Source organism: Vanellus vanellus, assembly GCF_965231255.1.
Source record: "Vanellus vanellus genome assembly, chromosome: 3".
NCBI classification, from domain to species: domain Eukaryota; kingdom Metazoa; phylum Chordata; class Aves; order Charadriiformes; family Charadriidae; genus Vanellus; species Vanellus vanellus.
Genome location: NC_138907.1, coordinates 12865734 through 12885699, shown reverse-complemented (window position 1 = coordinate 12885699; position 19966 = coordinate 12865734). Strand labels below are relative to the sequence as shown.

Below are 19966 nucleotides of genomic sequence, written 5' to 3'. Positions count from 1 at the left end.
TTTTAACAGGCAGTATTTGTATCTGTTGGCAGTTACTGCTGTACGTTCTTGTCCTGACATCTGCTTTCTTGTACATGGGACCAGTCTTTCGACTCTGCTTTTCCTCCATTCCCTGCCTTTGCTTCCTCTGTCACTGTTCAGGTGCTCCTCTCGCATCCTGTAGGCTTAATGTGAACTCTGTAGCTGAAAGTAAAGAACCTAAATATCCAAATATCCACAAGCTTGAAGCATTTCCCAGAGGCGTTTGTGGAGGCATCTTCCCTAAAAGATCTGGTACTCTTCGCGCACCTCCAGCGGCGGTTTACATACACTTCTCCTACCAACGTGATCCAACCCCCGTCAACGCTTTTACCTCTCTGTGAAATTGTTCCTTTTTAATTTCGTCTAGAAATCCGTGCAGTCTGCTGCAACTCCTTCACATGCGGACAGGCTTAAACCAAGGCAAGAGAATATCAGTTTAACCACAAACTAAGCCTGAGCTTAATCTGAATAGTAAGACATCAGAGCTATAAAATGCCTTTGGATCTTTTTTCCACCAATACTCCGGCATTTCCATTTGGTTCTGAAAGATTCTTATTTCGCGCTCTCCAGTCCAGGCTGTGTAGGTAATGGTCAGTGCTGTTTAGTTGTTGACTTAATCTTTTATCTTTTATTTTTTTCATTTCTTCAGGACGTGGTAAAGCTTTGCTGTCTTTCTAGGATCCACATTTACATGCTTTTCAAGGAAGCAGTTCTCTAGTACTCTTCTAAATACGTGCCCTGGTTTTAGACCAAGTGCTTTAAGTTTTTCACACTAGTAATTTGTTCTTTTCATAAAAGATATCTGTTATCTCTTCGTCATGTTGTTCCTTTTATCATTTATAATTGCAAAATCTTGTTGTAACATGCTCCCTAAACACATTTCCTTTTTTAATACACTGGAAGAACATTGGACTGGAAAAAAAAAAACTAGAGTAGTTTAAAACAAGTAAGCTGTAGATTTTGAAAGATACTGAAAATTTCTGAAATTACTTCAAATGAATGCTTTTAATTGAATGTTATTTTTTTTAAATAAAGTGTAAATGTCCTGATAATCATATTCAGTTGAAGCCTGCCAGCTTTAAATTAAATACTGGGTTGGGTCATTATCTGACACCAGGAACTGGTGTCTTCGACGTTCCCATCTCTCTTGTTACCTAAAATGGTGGTGTCAAAGGCAGTGCCTCTGATCTCATCTCGCTATATTAAATTAAAGAAAATCAAATCATCTAATAGAAGCATTCCCTTAGCACGCGTCAGTCTTAAACCCCGTCAGCCTGTTTAGATTGTTTGGTCACATCCAGTGTCCTGCTGGGTGACTGGTAGTGGCGAGCCGACCTTGCAGGCTGACTTCTTCAGCTGCTTTGGAAAGTCATTGCCTGCCTCCAGGCTCGAGGTGGATTTGGTTTTCCTCTGCCACAGCAGTGTCCCTCTTTCTTTCTCTTCCACTTCTTCAAAATGTCTGTGGTCCTTTGTTGCCTGTAGCCCGGTCATGCTCTTAGCGTGCCACCGTGAGCTCCGGGATGCATTTGAGTGTACCGTGGCCTGAGTATCGCTGCATTTCTCCTGACTCCGTCATGAAGGTTTTAAAATCATGTGAGAAGTCTGGCTCCTCCTTGGAAGAAGTAGAGATGCTTTAAAGAAAATGCAAAGCTTCAGAATTCTTGCTGATGCTGCTTTACCATTCTCCGGTTTCTCTTCAGTCTGCCTTTTACCCCATACCTTTCTCCACTTCAATGATGGTCACCCTGTGCCTTCTACTTTGTTCACCTACCTCTGTGCTACCCAAAACAGTGAGAGTCTGGATGACAGAACCTTCCTTCTCTGTGAGTTGAAGTGGGAACAGAAAGGATGTCGTGAGGAGTCCTGAGAGTTTTGACCCACTCAAAGCACCGTCGGTCTGGTCCCAGGTCTGGTTTGGCTGGGGAGAGATGTTCTTCTCTATCCCTCTGGCTCAAGCTGGGGCGGTTTGGAAGACAGCTGACCCTTCCAGGGGCCATCGAGAATGAGTGGAGAGGAGCCCAGGGAGGACATGGTGGTCTGCCGAATTGGAAGGGTCCTTCTTCACAGGTGGCTGCTCCATCGTACACGCGACAGATGTTGAATAAGACACTGAAATGGAAACTACTTCGCTCCTCTCTATCGCAGCAAGAGCCTTACCCTGAACCGGCAAAGGTCTGCGAAAGACGTTGATTAAATACAGAGGGATAGAGGGAGCAGCAGGTTAGGAAAAAGTAGCAGACATACAAAAAAAAGTCAACAGGCTCCCAAAATGGGAATTACAGGGAGTGTGGAGATAAAGAGGTAAAGAACAGACACAACCATATGACCTTCATGGCAGCAGTGGGGGCCTGAAGTGCAAGCTGCAGGTGTGGGGAGGAGGTTTAGTGCGTTTCAGAGACAGATGATGAGGAGGTTTAGTGCATTTCAAAGACAGATAATGAGCCATCAGCACCAATCCCGGTCCGAACTTCCCCAAATTTCTGGTGTTCAGGATTATGGTACTGTATTTAGGATCACCTTTGTTTTTATGGCGTTTGAATGTACCAATGTCATGTTATAATTAGTATTTTTTCCTATTGTGAAGTGTCTTAAAGTTTCTTTAGTATCTTCTTTCTCCAGACATGCTCCAGCCTTCTCTTTTTGGTCATTTTTACATGTGTGCATACATACATAGGAAAAAAATGTTCTTATAAGTCTGAACAAGTGTAGATAGCGTTTGATATGAGACTTAAAAGTGAGTAAATACAATGCAACTACATGCTTTGAAAGCACTAATCTAGCTTTTATGGACTTTAATTTCATTGTATATTTGTATTGAAAATGTGAGTCAGGATTTTTTCTGGGATCTGCTTCACAATTCAGCACTTGCTATTTGATCTTCCTCGGGTTACTTGCTCTTTCTGTGCCATAATTTACCTACATCATCATCACCGTTGTAATTATAATAATCGCCTACTTCATAAAATATTATGGGGCTCATTTACAAGTGATATTCATAAGCTGCTCTGAGAAACTCGATAGGAAGATCCCGTAAAAAATATAAAGTATAATTACAATTATTGTTTTATTTTAAATGTGTGTAGCTTACAAACAATGCTGGTTCAAAGCGGAGCGCTAAGGCGGCAATCTGCGAGCGTGCTCTTGCTACACCTGAGCTGCGCACTCGCAAGGCGTGATGATCCAGGTGGTACTTTTCCCCCTCCTATGGGAAGAGGTAGGAGACGCCAACACCTAAGCGAGGTGCAGCCATCGCTGCGATGGACTCTGCGAAGTAAGGAGCAGCAAGACTCAATTTTGCAAGATTCCGCAGCTCCCAGGTCCTTCTGCTGGCCAGACCCATCCAAACCTGTTCTGTGCTGGCTTTGGCACCCGCTCTGCGTTACAGAAAACCAGGAGCCTAGGGAAAATTATTTTGACTTGATTATAAGGAAGAGCACATGTACTTTTCAGAGTTAGCCAGACATCCAACGCAGAGAACAGCCACCGCTGAGGCCAGGCTCTACCTTTATTGTAGCAGGAGTTTCCAGCAGAGCCCCCTGTGTGTGTATTGAATTGCAGCGGTTTGAAGATAAATCCATGAGTGGACGGAGTGAAATCTCCTTCCAGACTTATTTAATGATTTGCATTTTTATCATAACTGGCTTGTTCTCTAAAGCATTCTTTTTTTTTTTTTATAGCGATGTGGTGCATGTACATAAGAAAATACTAACCTTAATGCTGTGTATTCCTACAGATGAGGATGAGGATGATGATAATATTGAGATAGATACTAACGAGGAGGTTCCTGAATGCTCTGTTACTGGAGGTGGAGATGAGCTTACTAACCTAGAAAATGACCTTGATTCAACGGGTAATTTAAATAATGGCTATTTTGTGTATTTTACATGACTAACACTCCATCATCATATAAGTACTGATGTGCTGTTTCTCTCTATCATAGCTTTGTTCCTTTGTGCCTTTTCAGGTCGTTTAAACCCTAATGCTTATCCTTTTTGAATATTTTCTGTTCACGTTTAGTCGCAATTTAAAACCAGCAACGCAATTGTTATTTCCAACGATGGCGGATTTATGTGTCTCTTGCTGTTTGCTGGGGAAAAGTTTGGAAAGCAGAACCACCTGAAATCTCCCTCCCCGGCTGGTCCCAGCAAAGGAAGGTTGGCAGGCCAGAGGAGTGAGCAATCCCGTTGGCGAGTAGAGATGCCGCTCTCTGCACTGACACCCTGGTCCATGGGCTCAGGGAAGAGGATCAAACCTGTCCCTCTGTTTCCACGTAGGCTTCGTATCCCCCTGGTCCCTTCCTGAGGACCAGTTCTTATATTTAGACCTTGTTGCTCCAGTGGGGATACGGAGGTATAAATTTGAACAGAATTAGTCCTAATTACTTTACGAAGTTCTAGTAATAGATTTTTAATAACACTTTTTAAAAGCATTCATAGTCTTGTCGCAATGCCTGTATAATCTCAGCACATGCTGGTCAAGTAATAATAAATCATGGTAGCAATATTTCCCCTTTCAAAAATTGCAGTCGAGCAAAACTGGGGTTCAGGTTCCTCCATAGACGCTAAAACATGTCAGAATCGTACAAGGGAGATGCTTAATTAAAAAGGCACTAGATCTTCAAAGATGTGCCCATCAGCGAGGGGTTCCTCTGCTCGCAGGGAGTTGCTGGAGGAGATTGTTCTCTCTGCAGCCCTGGGCATTGCTGAGGGACTCTTTGTACTATGGGCGCTTCTCTGCTGGGGTGTTCCTGCTCCCTGCAAGGTAGCCCAGAGAAGCATGGCCAGCATGGGACAGCATCAGGATAAAGGCAGTACAGGAGGGAACTTCTTACATCGTCCATCCTCCCACTTGGTTCTGCCCATGCCAACTAGACCCAAGTTTGTAGCCCATAATAGACTAAATCAAGAGGGGAGATTTAGACTAGATAAAAGAAAGAAATTTTTTACACTGAGGGTGGTGAGCCCCTGGCCCAGGTTGCCCAGAGATGCTGTGGCTGCCCCATCCCTAGAGGTGTTCAAGGCCAGGTTGGACCGGGCTTGGAGGAACCTGGGTTAGTTGATATCCCTTCTCATGGCAGGGCGTTGGACTAGATGGCCTTTTAAGATCCCTTCCAACCCATACCATTCTATAAGTCTATGATTCTGCGACTTCATTTAGCGTTTTCTCTTTGTAAATTAAACCCACAGTGATTGTGTATATAGCACTTCCTTTCTAGTCTTTTTGGAATGCAAAAGATTTGAGTCATGTCCCTTTCTTTTTTATTATTTATTTGAGGATTTCCAAACACAGAAGAAAATATATTTAGTGTTTCCAGCATTGGAATTAAGCTGATTTAGACCAGATTCCTGCCAAATAATTTTCCAATAAATGCTGGTTCATTTTAGGAGAAATAGAAAATCAGTAAACGAATATTCTTGTCGCATAACCCCAGTGACTTACCAACATTTATTTCTGTGGGCCTTTTTTGGGGAAAATACCTTCCCAAGGCTATAAACCCACTCCCCAGTGCTTCGTCCTCCTCCATGGGAAGATGTTCTGGAAAAAACCTGGGACATCGTTTTGCAGTTCAATCTGCATGGTAGCCTGAGGGACAAACGAGTAAGGAGAAGGGGATGGGCAGTAATAGAGAAAGCCAACTAACGCTGTGATAGAAATCAGTGTACGCAGATTTCGGTGGGATTCTGCCAATTCATACCAAGTTCTAATGAAGGCTCAATCTCCTGGGAGCACCTAAACGCACAACTGTAAGTGACATTTCACATTTGGGATCATTATGAGCATCTTAATTAATTTACCAAATCTTAGTCACTCCCATCTCTCTGAAGAAAACTCTTTTATTATTATTTTTTTTACTGCCAGTTGTTGGTTTTAAATATTGCATCTGTCTGTATTTGTCAATGCTGCTACTGTATGCTGCTGTGAATGTGAACCTCTTATATCATAGTTATTACATGCTGTTTATGGATAAACCCAGGAGAACGTGCATGTACTTACATGTGAGCCTCAATTAAGGGCACCCTGACTGGGTGTGCCAGAAGGAAAGGGAAACTATCCTTCGTCATAACCCGGCCCAGCCCATTGCTGCTGGAGGCAGGCATCATTTCATCGCCAGCATGCCAAAACTATTTTGGCTAATGTGAATCGGAGCGCTCCAAACCTTGGAAGGAGCTGTGTGTGGCAAACCAGTTGTGGCTTCGCTTCCTGCACCCAGCTAGAAGTGAAAAACTCAGACTGTGCCTGTAGAAAAATATCATAGAGCCATAGAATGGTTTAGGTTGGAAGGGACCTTGAAGACCATCTCATTCCAACCCCCTGCCATGGGCAGGGACACCTCCCAGTAGACCAGATTGCTCCAAGCCCTATCCAACCTGGCCTGGAAAAAAATCGCAACTGGTATTTTCACTGTTTGACCCAAAGCCCAGATGTATGCACGTAATTCCCGCAGGTGATGCTGCGTTCGCCCCGTTTTGGGGGCAGTTTCTGGCATGGGGCTGCATGTAGAGTATCTCTGGGGGCTTCAGCGCCAGCGGTATTCTGCCATCCTACCCAGGGTCAGCTTGGCAGAGCTGTGGTTTGTTATTAACACCCTTTGCCTTATTCTGCATGTATGTGTAGGTAACTGCGCGGGTAGGTGTGTTCCAAATTCATATAGTCAACGATTGCGTACAGAATGAGCATTATTGGGAGGTAAAATTCTCAACTCCTATTTCTTTGGGCTCTGATGCCAAGTTGCGAAAACTGATAAGAAAAATGGGGGAGCTTTGGCAGACTCTGAATCTGTCCCTTCAATGCAATTACAAAGCAGCTCAAAGAGATTTTTATGGCTTTCACAGCTTCAACGTATTCTATAAATCATAGTAAAATATTACTAGAAAGCTGTCTCTCGATACCAAAATTTGAACATTGAGAAGCTGTGCCAAGGAGCCTTAGGATGAATTAGTAGTTCGTAAACTTGAGGGGTTATTGGTGCTAGAAGATGTGATAAATTGTTATATGTCATGTTAAAATAAATGGCTTTTTAAGTGGGTTTTTATGCCAAAGTATAGGTATGGACAGGTTGGGAACACCTTAGAGTAAACATTGTCTCTTTTCTGTGTTTTTTCATCTACTGTCTTCAAGCACGCTTACTTGTTCAGCTGAGTGTCGCATCTGTTTTTTGAGAGAACTTTATTATCTATGTACGTTAGAGAAATCCACGCCAATCCGAATTGCAAAAACAACCCACCCCATAACGTTCCTTCTAGTTTTTACATTTTTAGTTGGAAACGATAGCAAGGTGAACGGAATCTACCTTTTAAATTGCCACATTGTTGTAGCGACGCTGCATTTAAATGCATCTCACTCTGTTGTGTGTGCTATTTGCATATTTAGCAGAACAAAACAGTAAGTTGGTGGATTTGAAGCTGAAGAAGCTGCTAGAAGCTCAGCCACAGGTGGCAAATTCGCTCTCCAGTGCCGCTCAGAAAGCTGTAACTGATAGCTCCGAGCAAGACATTAAGGTAAGTTTGGATTCACGCTTTTATCCTGGTACCCGTGTGTTCCGATTTCAGGTTTGTACTTTGCGAGGAGGATAAACGATTCGTTATCAAATCCTTCGTGGTGAAGAAGCGCGGAAAATCTTCCCGGCAGTGCAGTTGCGCAGTTTGCATTGCGCCGGGTTATTCCTGATGATTAATCAACACGTTTCCTTTTCTGTTTTTTTTCTTTAATCTTGATACTTATCATCATGGTAAGAGATAGAAGCTTTTCTCAGTTCTCATTGCTCAGGTTGATGCTTAAATCAGAAATACAAACAGGGGCTCTGTCCGGCTGCAAGTTTACCAGGAGTGGGATGGGACCCGCAGTGATTTGCTTCCCTCCCAGACCTGACCCTCTGGTTTGTTTTTTTTTTTCTCTGTTAAAATGACGCCGTGGTACACTTTAAAGACGTACATACTCGCATGTTTGACAACGAGCGCTTCTGAGTAAAACTGAGGCGACAGCGTGGTGGTTTTGCCTGTTTTTAACATTTGGTGCTTCAGTGTAAAGTGCGCGCCAATCTGTTTCCCCGTTTTGTTTGCTTAATTTGACTCCTTGCGCTCTTACCCTTCTATATTTTGCTTTAAAATAGTCCCTGTATGTCATTAATATCCCTATGGCTCTGGGGCACTTCCAGTTGGGTATAACTTTTCACCCACCTGCAGTCTGGGGGGAAAGCACTGCTGACTGAAAGGATTTCCTTCCCCAGATACAGAGATGCTTTGAAGTCCCAAAACAATGACTTTCATTGCTTTTCCCTTACACTGTCGGTTCCTATAAATTGGTGATGAAAGTGTGTGGCAGCGGCGGAGGACTTTCGGTCTCTATCTTTGAACAAAAGGAAGGCCGGATCAAGTCTGATTTTTTGCGTTCAATTTAGCTTTCTGCAGTGGATTTAATGCAAAATGAAGCTGGCCCAAGAATAATACAATGGATTGAAAAGGCTAACTGAATTAGCGGGCTTAGAGGAATACATTTGTAAAGTGGCAGAAGTCCCCAGTCATAAAAAGGTTTCTTAAAATGGGATTTAGTAGCTAATCACGCTGATATTTTAGCGTGTTGCCAGGCCTGAAAAAATTAGTCCTGTTTGTTTATTTTGGTAAAGACTGCGGTTTAGGCTGTCGGAGGGTTATTGAGCTAATAAGAGGAAACTAGCTTTTTATTTAACCAGAATCATAACCAGCCGATTAGCGCGGCTGAAAAGTCATCCAGAGTGAAGGAGCGATACTTTTTTTTTAAAGCTTAATTTGCCAAACACCACCCGAGCCACATCATAGGGGCGATCGGGTATCATCTAACCTGACGAAAATGGCATTTGTCTTTACGAAAAGCTTCCGCAAAGGAGTTGCCTTTTTTTTTTTTTTTTAAACTTAAGGTGCTCCCCCAAAAGGTGCAACTTAACAGTTTCTCTCCACCTTTGTAAGGAAGAGTTGGAGGGCGACAGGATATATGGTGCCCATCTGTTCTGCTGGAGCTCGCGGCGCGGAGGTGGATTTGGGTTTTGTTGGTTTGGTTTGTTTTTTTTTTTAATAAAATGCGGTTTACACGTTTCTAAATGAGGCATTCTGTGTTTGTGGAAAAAGGATAAACTGTTACCTTCCCTGGGGGATTGTGTATCCCCGGCCTCCTTGAGGCTAGAGAATAGGCCATTGGAGAACTCCCTCATTACCGATTGTCTCAATGCAGAGGAAGGGCAAAGTCTTGGTAGCTTTTGATAACCAGTTTCAGCATTCAGCAGGCTTAGCTATTAGTCATGCATCTTAGCCTTTGCCTATTTACTTTCAAAACACTTAATAAAAATAATAAAAGATTAGGTATAAAATGAAATATTTGTTTGGTACACGGCACCTCGGTATCTGCAGTTTCCACACACCGCGGTGGTTCGGTCTTCTGGGATATTTCGCGGCGATAGAACCATTTGAATTCGTTACCAGTATTAACATAGGAAGCCCTGGAAAAGATAATTGTAGTTTCCTCCGCTGTAAAGGGCTTACTTACAAATCTGGCTTTGGAAAGTTATAGCTGATGAAACGCAGTTCAGGGGGGTAGTATTATAATCCTACCTTTTAGCCTTCATCCAGCATTAGTGGTTTATCTCAATGGGCATAAAATTAGAAACTAGTTCTTCTTGTCATACAAGTCTGGGGGACTACAGAAAACGACAGATTTCTTTACCGGGGCAGAGAGACGGGCTAAAGGCAACACGCTTTTCAAACGATACCGATCGTGTTCAGGGGTAGAGCCGCCGCTACTTGGCAGCAGCGTGCGCGCCGCTTGGCGAAGCCAAGTTGCAAAGGAGTGATTTTTTGTATCCTTTAAAACAGGGAATTGCGGGCAAACACTCCTCGCCATTAATAAGGTCTGGCTGTTAAGTTAAGCAGAGGGTCCTGCAGGAGGGTGTCCCACACAGCAAAAAGCCGTTTGTTGTCACCCCACGTTAAACAAAAACACTGAGGGAAAAAAAAAAAAAAAAAGAAAAGTTAATCACTCTTCTCCTTTTTTTTTCCGCAGCGGGTACTTTCATCCTATATAAAACCGCTGCCTGAGTTGGGAAATCCTCTTTGCAAAAGCTGCGTCCTGTCCCCTTGCAGAAAACCCACCTTTCGAATTCGCGTCTTCCCCTTTGTAAACAAAGGAAACTGTTGTGTGTCTGGGGCTTTTTTTTTTGGTTGTTGTTGTTTTTTTCTTTTTTTTTTTTCTTCCTAGCAGAATGGAACAGAGGAACATCGTGCTGAGCGATTACAAAAAGCGGCAGAACGGTTTCGAAATCCCGTTGTGTTCAGCAAGGACTCTGCCGTCAGGAAAACTCAGCTCCAGTCTTTTAGTCAATACGTGGAGAGCAGACCAGGTAGGAGCAAATATAAAACCTGTTTTTCCCCATCTTACGATTTCATAACATTTAACAATAAATATACGGAAAGCCGATAATGTAAGCCCGCGTTTCAATACATAAATATCAAGCTTTATAATAATTTTACATGTCTTTCCCCTTTTTTCAAGAGATGAAAAGGCAGAGATCAATCCAGGAAGATACAAAGAGAGGAAATGAGGAGAAGGCTGCGATAACTGAGACTCAGAGGAAGCCATCAGAAGATGAAGTGCTTAATGTATATTAATTTTTTGTCTGGTTTCATGATTGCTGATAATTCCGAACTGTATGTGGAAATAGTGCCTTTATTTGTTAAAATGAGATGTTAGGTTTTTTTTAGATGTCAATCTCCGGCGCATTCAAAGCGGAGTGAGAGGGGTGCACTGTTGAATTAGTCTGCAGTGTGGTGATAATTGTCAGATAAAAAAAAATGAATTTTTCAGAGTTCCACAGCCCCAGCTTCCTTGAGACATTTCCATCAGGGCACTTCCCATAAAGAGATTCCAGTATTGATCTACCGGGAGGATTTTAATTATTACAATAGCAGATACCGCAGAGCTGCAGTTAGAGGGAAGAGTCACATGAGACCTGCTAGAATTTCTCAGCCAACCCATTTTGTTGGCTTGGGTTAATGGGTGTTCAACCTTTCCATTATCCAGATCAGCCGTGAATTACTAGCTGAATGATGTTTGCATTAATATAATATATATGGTAATTTCTTCACTTAATTAACGGGGAGGTTCAGCTCAGTAGGGGTATGGGCTGATCATGTGTAAAATTGATTTGTGAGGGAAATATTTGATAGACCGCAGGGAGAAAGCTGGGTTTGATGGACAGCTGCGGGACAGAAGCAGGGAGAACAAGTTTGAACCTGAATTTTTTTTTTTTTTTTTTTTTTCGGTCTGAAAACACAACCTGACCTTTGACGATGGTTGGTCTGGTGGTCGTTTGTTGCTCTCCACAATTCAGCTAAATGCATTTGTTGGTTTTGCTGTAGCAACCTAGAGCTGAGTAGGGATTTTGGTAGACCGCTGTCGTATCAACACCGAAACACTGAACTTTTTACCAGCCAGAGTTATTTTTAGCCCACTTGTACTTTTGCAGAGCTAAGAAGGTCTGGCGCAGTGAGTTCACATTATATATGCAGATGATACGCAGGAACTCTTGGGATATTTCAGCCTGACACAGCGTTTCTTTTCATCTTCTAATAACAATTGTTAACAATTATGCGCGCTGACATTAGGGAAGTTTTCCTACTATTTTCAATTAATTAGAGTTGATGAAAGGCAATATGTTGCACATCACCTCAACTCCCTGGACTGATAGTTTTTTTCTTCAGGGGCAGCTCGCAGTGAGTTTTGTTATTTTTCTGGCTGTACGACAGGTAGAAAAGGAGTTTCCATTGGAGCTGAGACCATTGACTGTTGTGTAGGAAGAGGAGGAGCGAATTAACAGGGGCGTAATTGTGCTTAAATTCAGCTACCCCAAATTTCAAAGGTCTGTGCTCGTTACCGGTCCTGGGAGCTCGGCCATGCCATTGGCCTTCACTTTGAATATGGCTTTATTTGATATAATGGGCTGATGTGATTATTGTACCTGTTGCCTGTATATGAAGCCAAATTGATGATTTCAGACACTTTTACAAAAAAACAATAGAAAACATTCGGTGAAAGTATGGGAGAGCCTTACCGCGGCAACAGGCTAGCCTCTAATAGGGAAATAAGCCTCAAAAAAAAAGCCTGTGTATTTTTCTGTTCCCAAAGGATGGCAATTTTCATGGCATCCTTTACAGAGTGCAGGTGAAATATGAAATCATTTTGCAAGGGTTTGGGGTTTTTTTCCCATTTCAAACCATTCTCCAAGGCTGTGGAGCAGGCATAGGAGGAAGGAGGAAGAAATGGATGGGGTTACTCGGAAGGAGTAATATTTTTTTTTCCTAACTTATGCAAAAACATGCTTCAGGAATGGCATTTCGGCATTGCATACAGCCTGTAATAACTCAGAACAGCCAAAACACTGGGTGAAAGTTGTTGAGCGGCATGAGAATAACCCAGAGGTATTAAATCACTGTTCTTGGGCTCCCAGCGAGACAGCCAAACTGCGCGGGAAATATTTGGAGATTGGGGTAGTTATCTGCGGGACAATGCTGGGAAGTTTTAGGGTCCAAGAGGCAAACTCCTGACTCATTAGTGTTCCCCCAGCTTTTCCCGGGGAGGTACCAGGCGATTTCTCACCGTGGCTGGACGGGAGCTGGCGCGGAGGCAGGACCGCTTGAGTCAGTCCCCATGGCACCGGAGCGTCAGCCCCATGCCGTTTGTCACTGCTTCTCGGGATGAGAATCACAATTTGAGTAATTAGCAGTATTTTTACAGATAACTGTGTAGCAGGGCAGTTGTAGAGAGGTGCGATAGCCCGGGCTGGGGAGCCTCAGTGTTCCGGTTGGCCCAGAGGAGCTAAACAGGGAGCTTGTTTTGGTTGTAATCTGAAAATCCCACTTCTTAATTGTCATTAGAGCCTCTCGTGCTAGTTCTTCCAGCCCCTAAAGTTAGCGTTTTAAGATTGAATAAGACCCAGACGGCGTAGAAACGGCACATTAAATAGTGCTTTATTTGGATTACGTTTCCTTTCATTACACTTTGTTACAGCTGCCTTTATGTACTTAGAAATAAATTAGAGGAATTTCCGAAAGACAGCCAGGTAGTAAAAAAAACGGCAAAATCAAATGTTCCCTAAAGAAAAAGCAGGGTGTTTTAATAAACAAATAAGGACATTTGGCAAAATTGTAAAGTTTAAGAAATGTAAGCGTTAGCTTTTTGGTAGCGAGCATGATATTTGGTTGTTTAGGTAAGTGCCTTACTAAGTGTTTGTGGAAAGGAAAAATGCAACTTACAAGTGATGTTTTTTCTTCTTGTTTGTTCTCTTTAACAGAAAGGGTTCAAAGACACCAGTCAGTATGTTGTAGGAGAATTGGCAGCACTAGAGAATGAGCAAAAGCAAATTGACACCCGTGCCGCGCTGGTGGAGAAGCGCCTTCGCTATCTCATGGACACAGGTACGGTGCCCAATTACACTGTAAACAGTTTTGGCAAATTGAGCGTTCACAAACTCTTATAGAGTTTTGGAAGTGTGAATCTTTGAAGCCTGAATGTTCAGCAAAACTGCCTTGAAAATAAAAAGGCTGCGATTTGCAGCCACCTCTCTGGGCCCTGGTGATAAGAGTGCCTTCATGGGAAGTGATAACTTGCCCTGATACCGTGTGAGCCAGCACTATTGAACAGTGTGCTCATCCATGCAGAGTTGGAATACACATCTGTGCCTCATTGATATGCCACTGCTTAAAAAAAAAAAAAAAAAAAGAAAGAAAAAAAAAGTAAGATCTTCACTGTTCTACTGATTCAGTGGGGGGGAAAAAAAAAAAAAAAAGATTTGGCCAGCTAAAGCCATGTACTGCATGAAACAGAGCACAGTACATGGGGGAAGGCTCCGTTGAGTAGATCACTGAAATTTGAGAATACTATCTGGTTACCGATGCTCCACAATTATTTGATTGCTTGATTTATTTATTTATTTTCGGGTGAGCGGGTTTTAAAAGTCTGTAGCGCTTGGTGGTGTAGATGCAGTTGAAAGGATGAAAGTAGATGGGCGATTTTTTTTTTTGTGAAAAGCGCGATGGTTTTGAGTTGCACGATGAGTGTTAGATGGATGTGGAGTGCTGATGGTCATCAGAGGCGGAGAGGTTTAACCACATCACTTGGAAACAAATGGCACTGATATTTCAAAAATAAATAATATCGAAGGTCTAAGAAGTGCACTTCGTGTCCCTTTGGGGGGAAAAGTTAGTCTGTCCAAATTACTTTGTGGGTAAATTGTCTTTATAATTTATATGTATAGCTGATGTTATAAACTTGAAGCCTGCCTTTAACTGAAACAACAGGTCTTGAAGTAGATTTGAATCCAGTGTTCTGTTTTGAAATACGGATGAATAGACTTTAACTGCAGTTCAGTACTTTGAAGTGAGCTTGCTACCCTGCGTCCAAACATTAGGGTGTTTTTTTAAATGTATTTACTTTCTCACGTGCTCGGGTAGTTTGACTTCTTAAAATAGTTTTACCAAACCTCCTCGATGAAAGCTTCTTTAGTAGGACTTTTACCTGCTACGGTCTTTTGAAGTACTTTTTCAAATGCATTACGTGACCTTTAGTTATTTAGCCAGAGAAAATGTGTGTGTGTTATCCTGAGCTTTCTTGTGTACTTTGTTATATTCGTATATTCTGCTCAAAAGAGCCCGTACAATGTTTCACAAGTCTTATATGAACTCTGAATCCTGCCTCTAAATATATATGGAGTCATCAGCATAGTGCTTGGGGGTTTCTAAAACTCTAATAGCCATGTTGTTATTTTATTTGTGTCATTTACTCCATTTTAAAGGAGATTTCTTACATTTCTTGTTTTTTAATACCTTGTATTTTGAAGTATGGCAAAAGTTGCTGCAGTCTTCATGTCGTACGCACGATGAGATGATGATTCTTTTAAGTATATAAGATGGGGAGTCTAGCACACAGCTGGAGTGGCTTATACAGCGCAGCTGTAAGGGTTCTAAGAAATGAATACCTACCATGTCCTTTCCTGGGGATAAGGGGATGATGGGACAAGCAGCGCAGCCATACTAAAAAAGTTACTTTTATATTCTCAATCATTTCCTGAGCATTCAGGATTTAACTTAAAACAATCAACAAGTCCTTGATAAAGGTCCTATTTATGTTCTCGGCTTAAAAACATGATTTAGGAGAAAACACGTGAGAAGTGGAGTTTTTTACCTGTAGTGAACTTTATAGCCTTGAAAGCAGGGATTCGCAAACTCCTCTAACTACGGTTCACATCTCAACCGAGCGCCTATCTCCTGTACCACCTCCCCTGCCAATCAATATCCCATTTGTCGTCGGACAACATCCCTGTGGCAGCGACTGCAATTGCTTACATGGAAAGGTAGTATTAGGAGGGAGTTTGGTGGTTTTTTTAGAGTCCTTAATGTGATATGGTAGTGGGGAAAAAAATATGAACATCTCTTTTTGTGATGCCTTTAAAACACTGATGTGTTTCTCTGCCCCATGTGCAGTCCCCTTCCACTGGCTCCTCATCTGCCTCCCCTTCCTGCGGGCTTTTCTCCCGCCTATTCCTTCCCGCTCCCTCGCCGATACGTGCTGCAGATGCTTCAGAGGACCTGCTGTATCTCATCTCTTTGGCAGAGAGAGCCTTGGCGCTTGTTTTTCATCCCTACCTCTCTTGAGGAAATAATTCCTCCTGCAGACAAATAAGTGGCTTGTGCCTCCATCTGTAGTCCCATCTTCTTCTGTAAGGGTCTGGGGCTGCTTCGCCCGAGCCTCTGACTGTCTGAGAAGAGGTATTTGGAGACAAAAAAGAGGAGTCGATGCCGTATGACCTGCCGGCTCCCTGCAGCCCACCAAGTGGGCTGTAAAGCCAAGTTTGAAGGAAGAAAGCAACCACAGTCTGATAGCTAGAAAAAAAAAGCCCTGAAGGGCTGTTGATGATGATCTCGGGGTTTTGCAAATACCCCCCTCCCCAGGTGTCAGTACATACCAGAAAGATGAGAAATGTGAAACATTGCCAGCTCGCAGAGGTGTGCTTGAAAATTCTTTTGATATTGGGATTTTCTGCAAATGCAGGCTTTAGAAAGCAGGAGGTCACATGGGAGAGCGTAGCTGAAAGGTCCTGAAAACGTGACATGAAGCACAAGAACTGCAAACGAATCGGGTTTATAATGAGCGTTCTCTTTTAAGCACATCTCTCTCTTAATTTTATTCTGCTTGGGGCTGTAATACTGGAGAGCCTCGGGCGAATACAAGTCTCTGCTGACCTTATTCCTTGACAGCTGAAGCAGGGTGCTGTGTTTGTACAACTCTGTGGGGAAGGGCTTCCATTGAGTTGTCCTAACAAATGTTTGCAGGACAATTGTCCCCATCAGCGTAGGAGCACATTTGGTATTGGGATTTCCAGCTACGTTTCCACGTGTGCCAAAACAGTACAAGAGAAATGAAACCACTGGGAGACTCATGTCATGATTTGGTCATTGCCTTGAGGTTAAATTCAAGAAGAAGGTAGAGCATGGTCTGCTCATCCCCGTTGTGTCTGCTGGGGGATGGACCGTCTTTTCCTCCTCCCTGTGCTTGGCCCTGTTCTTTATTAGAGGTTTACAAGGCAAAAAGCTCGCTCTCCTCCTCATCCTCCTCCAGCACAAAACTGGGGGTGTTTTTTTTCCGGTGGGGAGCCTCTTTGCCACCTGGCGGCTCTTCATCCTCGGAGTTTGAGAGTCCTTTTTGTTGATCAGCCAGGAGGGAATGTTTCAGGCTGCAGCTTGAATATCTGTTCTGGCTACATTAATTTCACAGGATGAGACTTTGAGTCCAGCTCATGGCACTGTTGGACTTCGTTAGACACTCCACTTATATTTTAGTGAAAGTTTCTGGCGCTTACGATTGTAAATAGAAGTTTGAAAATGCCGCCTGAGCTTTACTAGGGCTGCCGGTGGCTGTGGGTAGCTGCAAGGAGTAGAACTTGGAGGTTCTCCGTGCCACAGACCAGGAGGAGAGGAGACCCAACGTGGTGGCTCTCGGGGACACAACCTGGGTTGCAGAGGGATCCCTTCCACTGCTGCCCTTGCATCTTCTGCCCTGCTTTAGGGAGAGGGCATGGCACGGGAATGTGGTTGTCGGAAGAGAGCCCAGGTCCTCCTCTGCACGTGCATTGCCGTTTTCCAGCCTTTTTGGCCGGGGAAGCCGAGTTTCTGGCTCTTGGCCAAAGGGGAGCTGATGTTTTCAAAGTTCGTCAGCCAGGCAAAGAGTTTGGAACTGACTGAAGCTTTGCATTTCCAGCACCAGCCGCTCGTGATGTGACTGGAAACACTTTTCTAAGATGTGCGAAAAAATAAGAGTTATTAAAATTCCCGGCTTGCTGATTTCCATTTGAATCTGAATAAAGTCACACTTTTATTAATATCCTGTAATTTATGTCACTGGTGGCGTAACCCTCAGTCCTTGGTCTTTGCACTTAAAATGAAAATGTAATCTCACCTTGTTCCAGTGAAATGTAGTTTACTGGTACGTTGCAAAACTGGGTGGGGAAGGAGTGCTTGGACTCCGGGGGAATGAGCTGGTGGCACGTTTGCTGTCCCTGCCTGGATATACGTACGAGTCACCTATAGAGAAGGGGTTTTGCAACACACACCATATGAAATGCGCTGTCGCAAAAAAAAATGCAGTGCGCGTGAGCATCCAGAGAAAACACGGCGCAGAGGTTCAAGGAAGAGGAATGAGCTGTATAAAAATCATATAATCTAATGTCATTGATTTCCCTCCTTCCCCTGTTCTAACGGCTTGACGTTAAACGGCAGCAGGGGTAGGATTATCTGGCTTTTCTTCAGGATTGTTCTTACCCACGTTGTGCCTAACCTGTTACAGATAAAATAGTTTTGTCTCTACTTCTGCCGGCGTCTTTCTCCATTGCGAATTCTTCTCTCGTCGTATTTTAAGGTGTCTATCATCTTGATATCCGCGTGCCAATTAAAATGCAGAATTATCGCACAATACAATTAAAATAAAAAACAAAGAAGCCTTGTTTACAAATCTCTAATCTAAATTTAGCTCTTTTTTGGTCACTATTTCTTCACTAATTGCAAAAACAACTATTTGGGAAAACAAAAATTGCCGCTATCAGATATTTTGTTATCTGACCACAGGGTATGAAGTGGTTTTAATTGTTTTTCTGATTAACTGCAAGCTCCCAAATTCGCGTAGAAGCATATTGGTGTTTTCCATATGAGCTCCTGTACCTTACCAATGGATGAGCATGTTTGTGGTACTGTATAAGGATTAATGAAATAAAATAAAAAAAACCTCTTCTGCTGCTGATTGACCACTGATGGTAAATGTAATTGAATTAGCAGTGCACTAAAATAAATGTAGACAAAATAAATATAGACAAGAAAATCTGGTGAAAGCTTCTGTAATGTTTTAGATTAATAGGCATACAGAATTCTTCACATTTTTATTGCGTTGTCCCTAGATGAATTCAAAGTAATTGGGGTGGTTAATTTTATTTACACAGAGCCGTTCACAGCGCATTAAATAATAGAGATAATTGAACAAGAATTGTCAAGTGTGTACTGATATCAGACATATTACAGAAGGGAATGTGCATAAAACTTCATTTCTATGCAGCCATTGTTTATGGTAATTAAGTACACAGATTTATCCCTTGGTTGCCTTCCAAGCTTATGGCAACTGCTATTGTTGTGCTCCATTAATATGTAATCAGGAAATAGTTTAATTTTCTAATCTGCAGTTTGAGAATTCACTTTCTAACAACTCTTAATTACTGCATTGCCCTAATGATGCTCATGGTTAGGAAAACTGAACCAATAAACTCTGTGGAAGAAGCCAGAGGGGATTATACTTCCAGAGGTGGTGCTTACTTAATAAACTTGTTATGCCTTCACCAGAGGGAGCTCAGTGTCCTTCAAAAGCAACTAATTTTATATTTCAGAGTTGTACATACCCACGGCGCAAAGAGTTAACGTGTGGCGTGCAGCGGGGGTGGCTGCAAATTTGATTCACTGGAGAACCAGATAAGCGATACTATCACCAGTTTGGGTATTTTTCCTACTGTATACTAATTGTCGAGTTTAATTGCAGGGGAAATAATGCAGGGGGTTTAATCTATTGTTTCAAACTGTCCTCATGGGTTTATTTTTGTCAAGTTTGTTTTCTTTCATTAGCCACATTAGCTAGACACAGTATCGCAAAATCTTGCATGGGCAGATAAGCTCTGTATATTGACAGCTATCTCATATTTGCCGCTTTCGGGGTGAATCTTAAACAGTAAAGGGTTTGTCTGGGTTTGTTTTTGTTTAATCATTTCCATTCTCCACTGGCCCATCGTTCAGCTTGACTGCGATTTCCACGCTGCTGCTTTCCCTACCGCATGTCTAATGACAACACTGAAGTTATTTGGGGTTTGCGGTGCTGTTCTAAGATGAGGATCGAGCCGCCGAGACCTTGCGAGGCTATCTGTGCCCACCCTGCCTGGAACCGGCCGGTCCTCTAAATGAGAAGATCCAAAAAAAAAAAAGAGTTAAAGTCTGCTAAGATTTCCCACCGCTCCAGTATCTGACCCACCTTGGTGGTTGCCCTTAGCGCAGGTGGATCTTGATGAGCTTGGCCTTTTTAATGGCAATTACTGTGGCTCGAGAGCCTTCTACTCATGGTTTTTCTTTGGGCGTTGGGTTTTTTTTTCCCGCCTCAGAGCCAATTTCAACACCCCAGGTGCTCAAAATGGGGTGGGATTGCCATTTCCCAGCCACGATTTCACCTCTCCTTCTGCGGCGCATAAGCTCCCCCGTCAATGGGACTAATTACCCAGCGCAGCAAACAACAAACATTAGGAACCCTGTAAACACATATGTTGTGTCACTGCAAATTAACTCCTACCAATCGAAAAAGCAGCATATGCTTTGTTGCCACATGTGAAAGGAGAGTCACATGT

General features: G+C 42.8%; 1 protein-coding gene across 1 annotated transcript in view; it reads left to right on the top strand.

The window, feature by feature from the left end:
- EHBP1 (EH domain binding protein 1) overlaps positions 1 to 19966 on the top strand; it is a 236828-nt gene that overhangs the window by 184792 nt on the left and 32070 nt on the right. The window contains exons 17-21 of the mRNA XM_082480396.1: positions 3755 to 3871; positions 7393 to 7520; positions 10249 to 10387; positions 10540 to 10646; positions 13337 to 13460. Of these exons, the coding sequence (XP_082336522.1) occupies positions 3755 to 3871; positions 7393 to 7520; positions 10249 to 10387; positions 10540 to 10646; positions 13337 to 13460 (615 nt within the window). The remainder of the gene's footprint in view (positions 1 to 3754; positions 3872 to 7392; positions 7521 to 10248; positions 10388 to 10539; positions 10647 to 13336; positions 13461 to 19966) is intronic.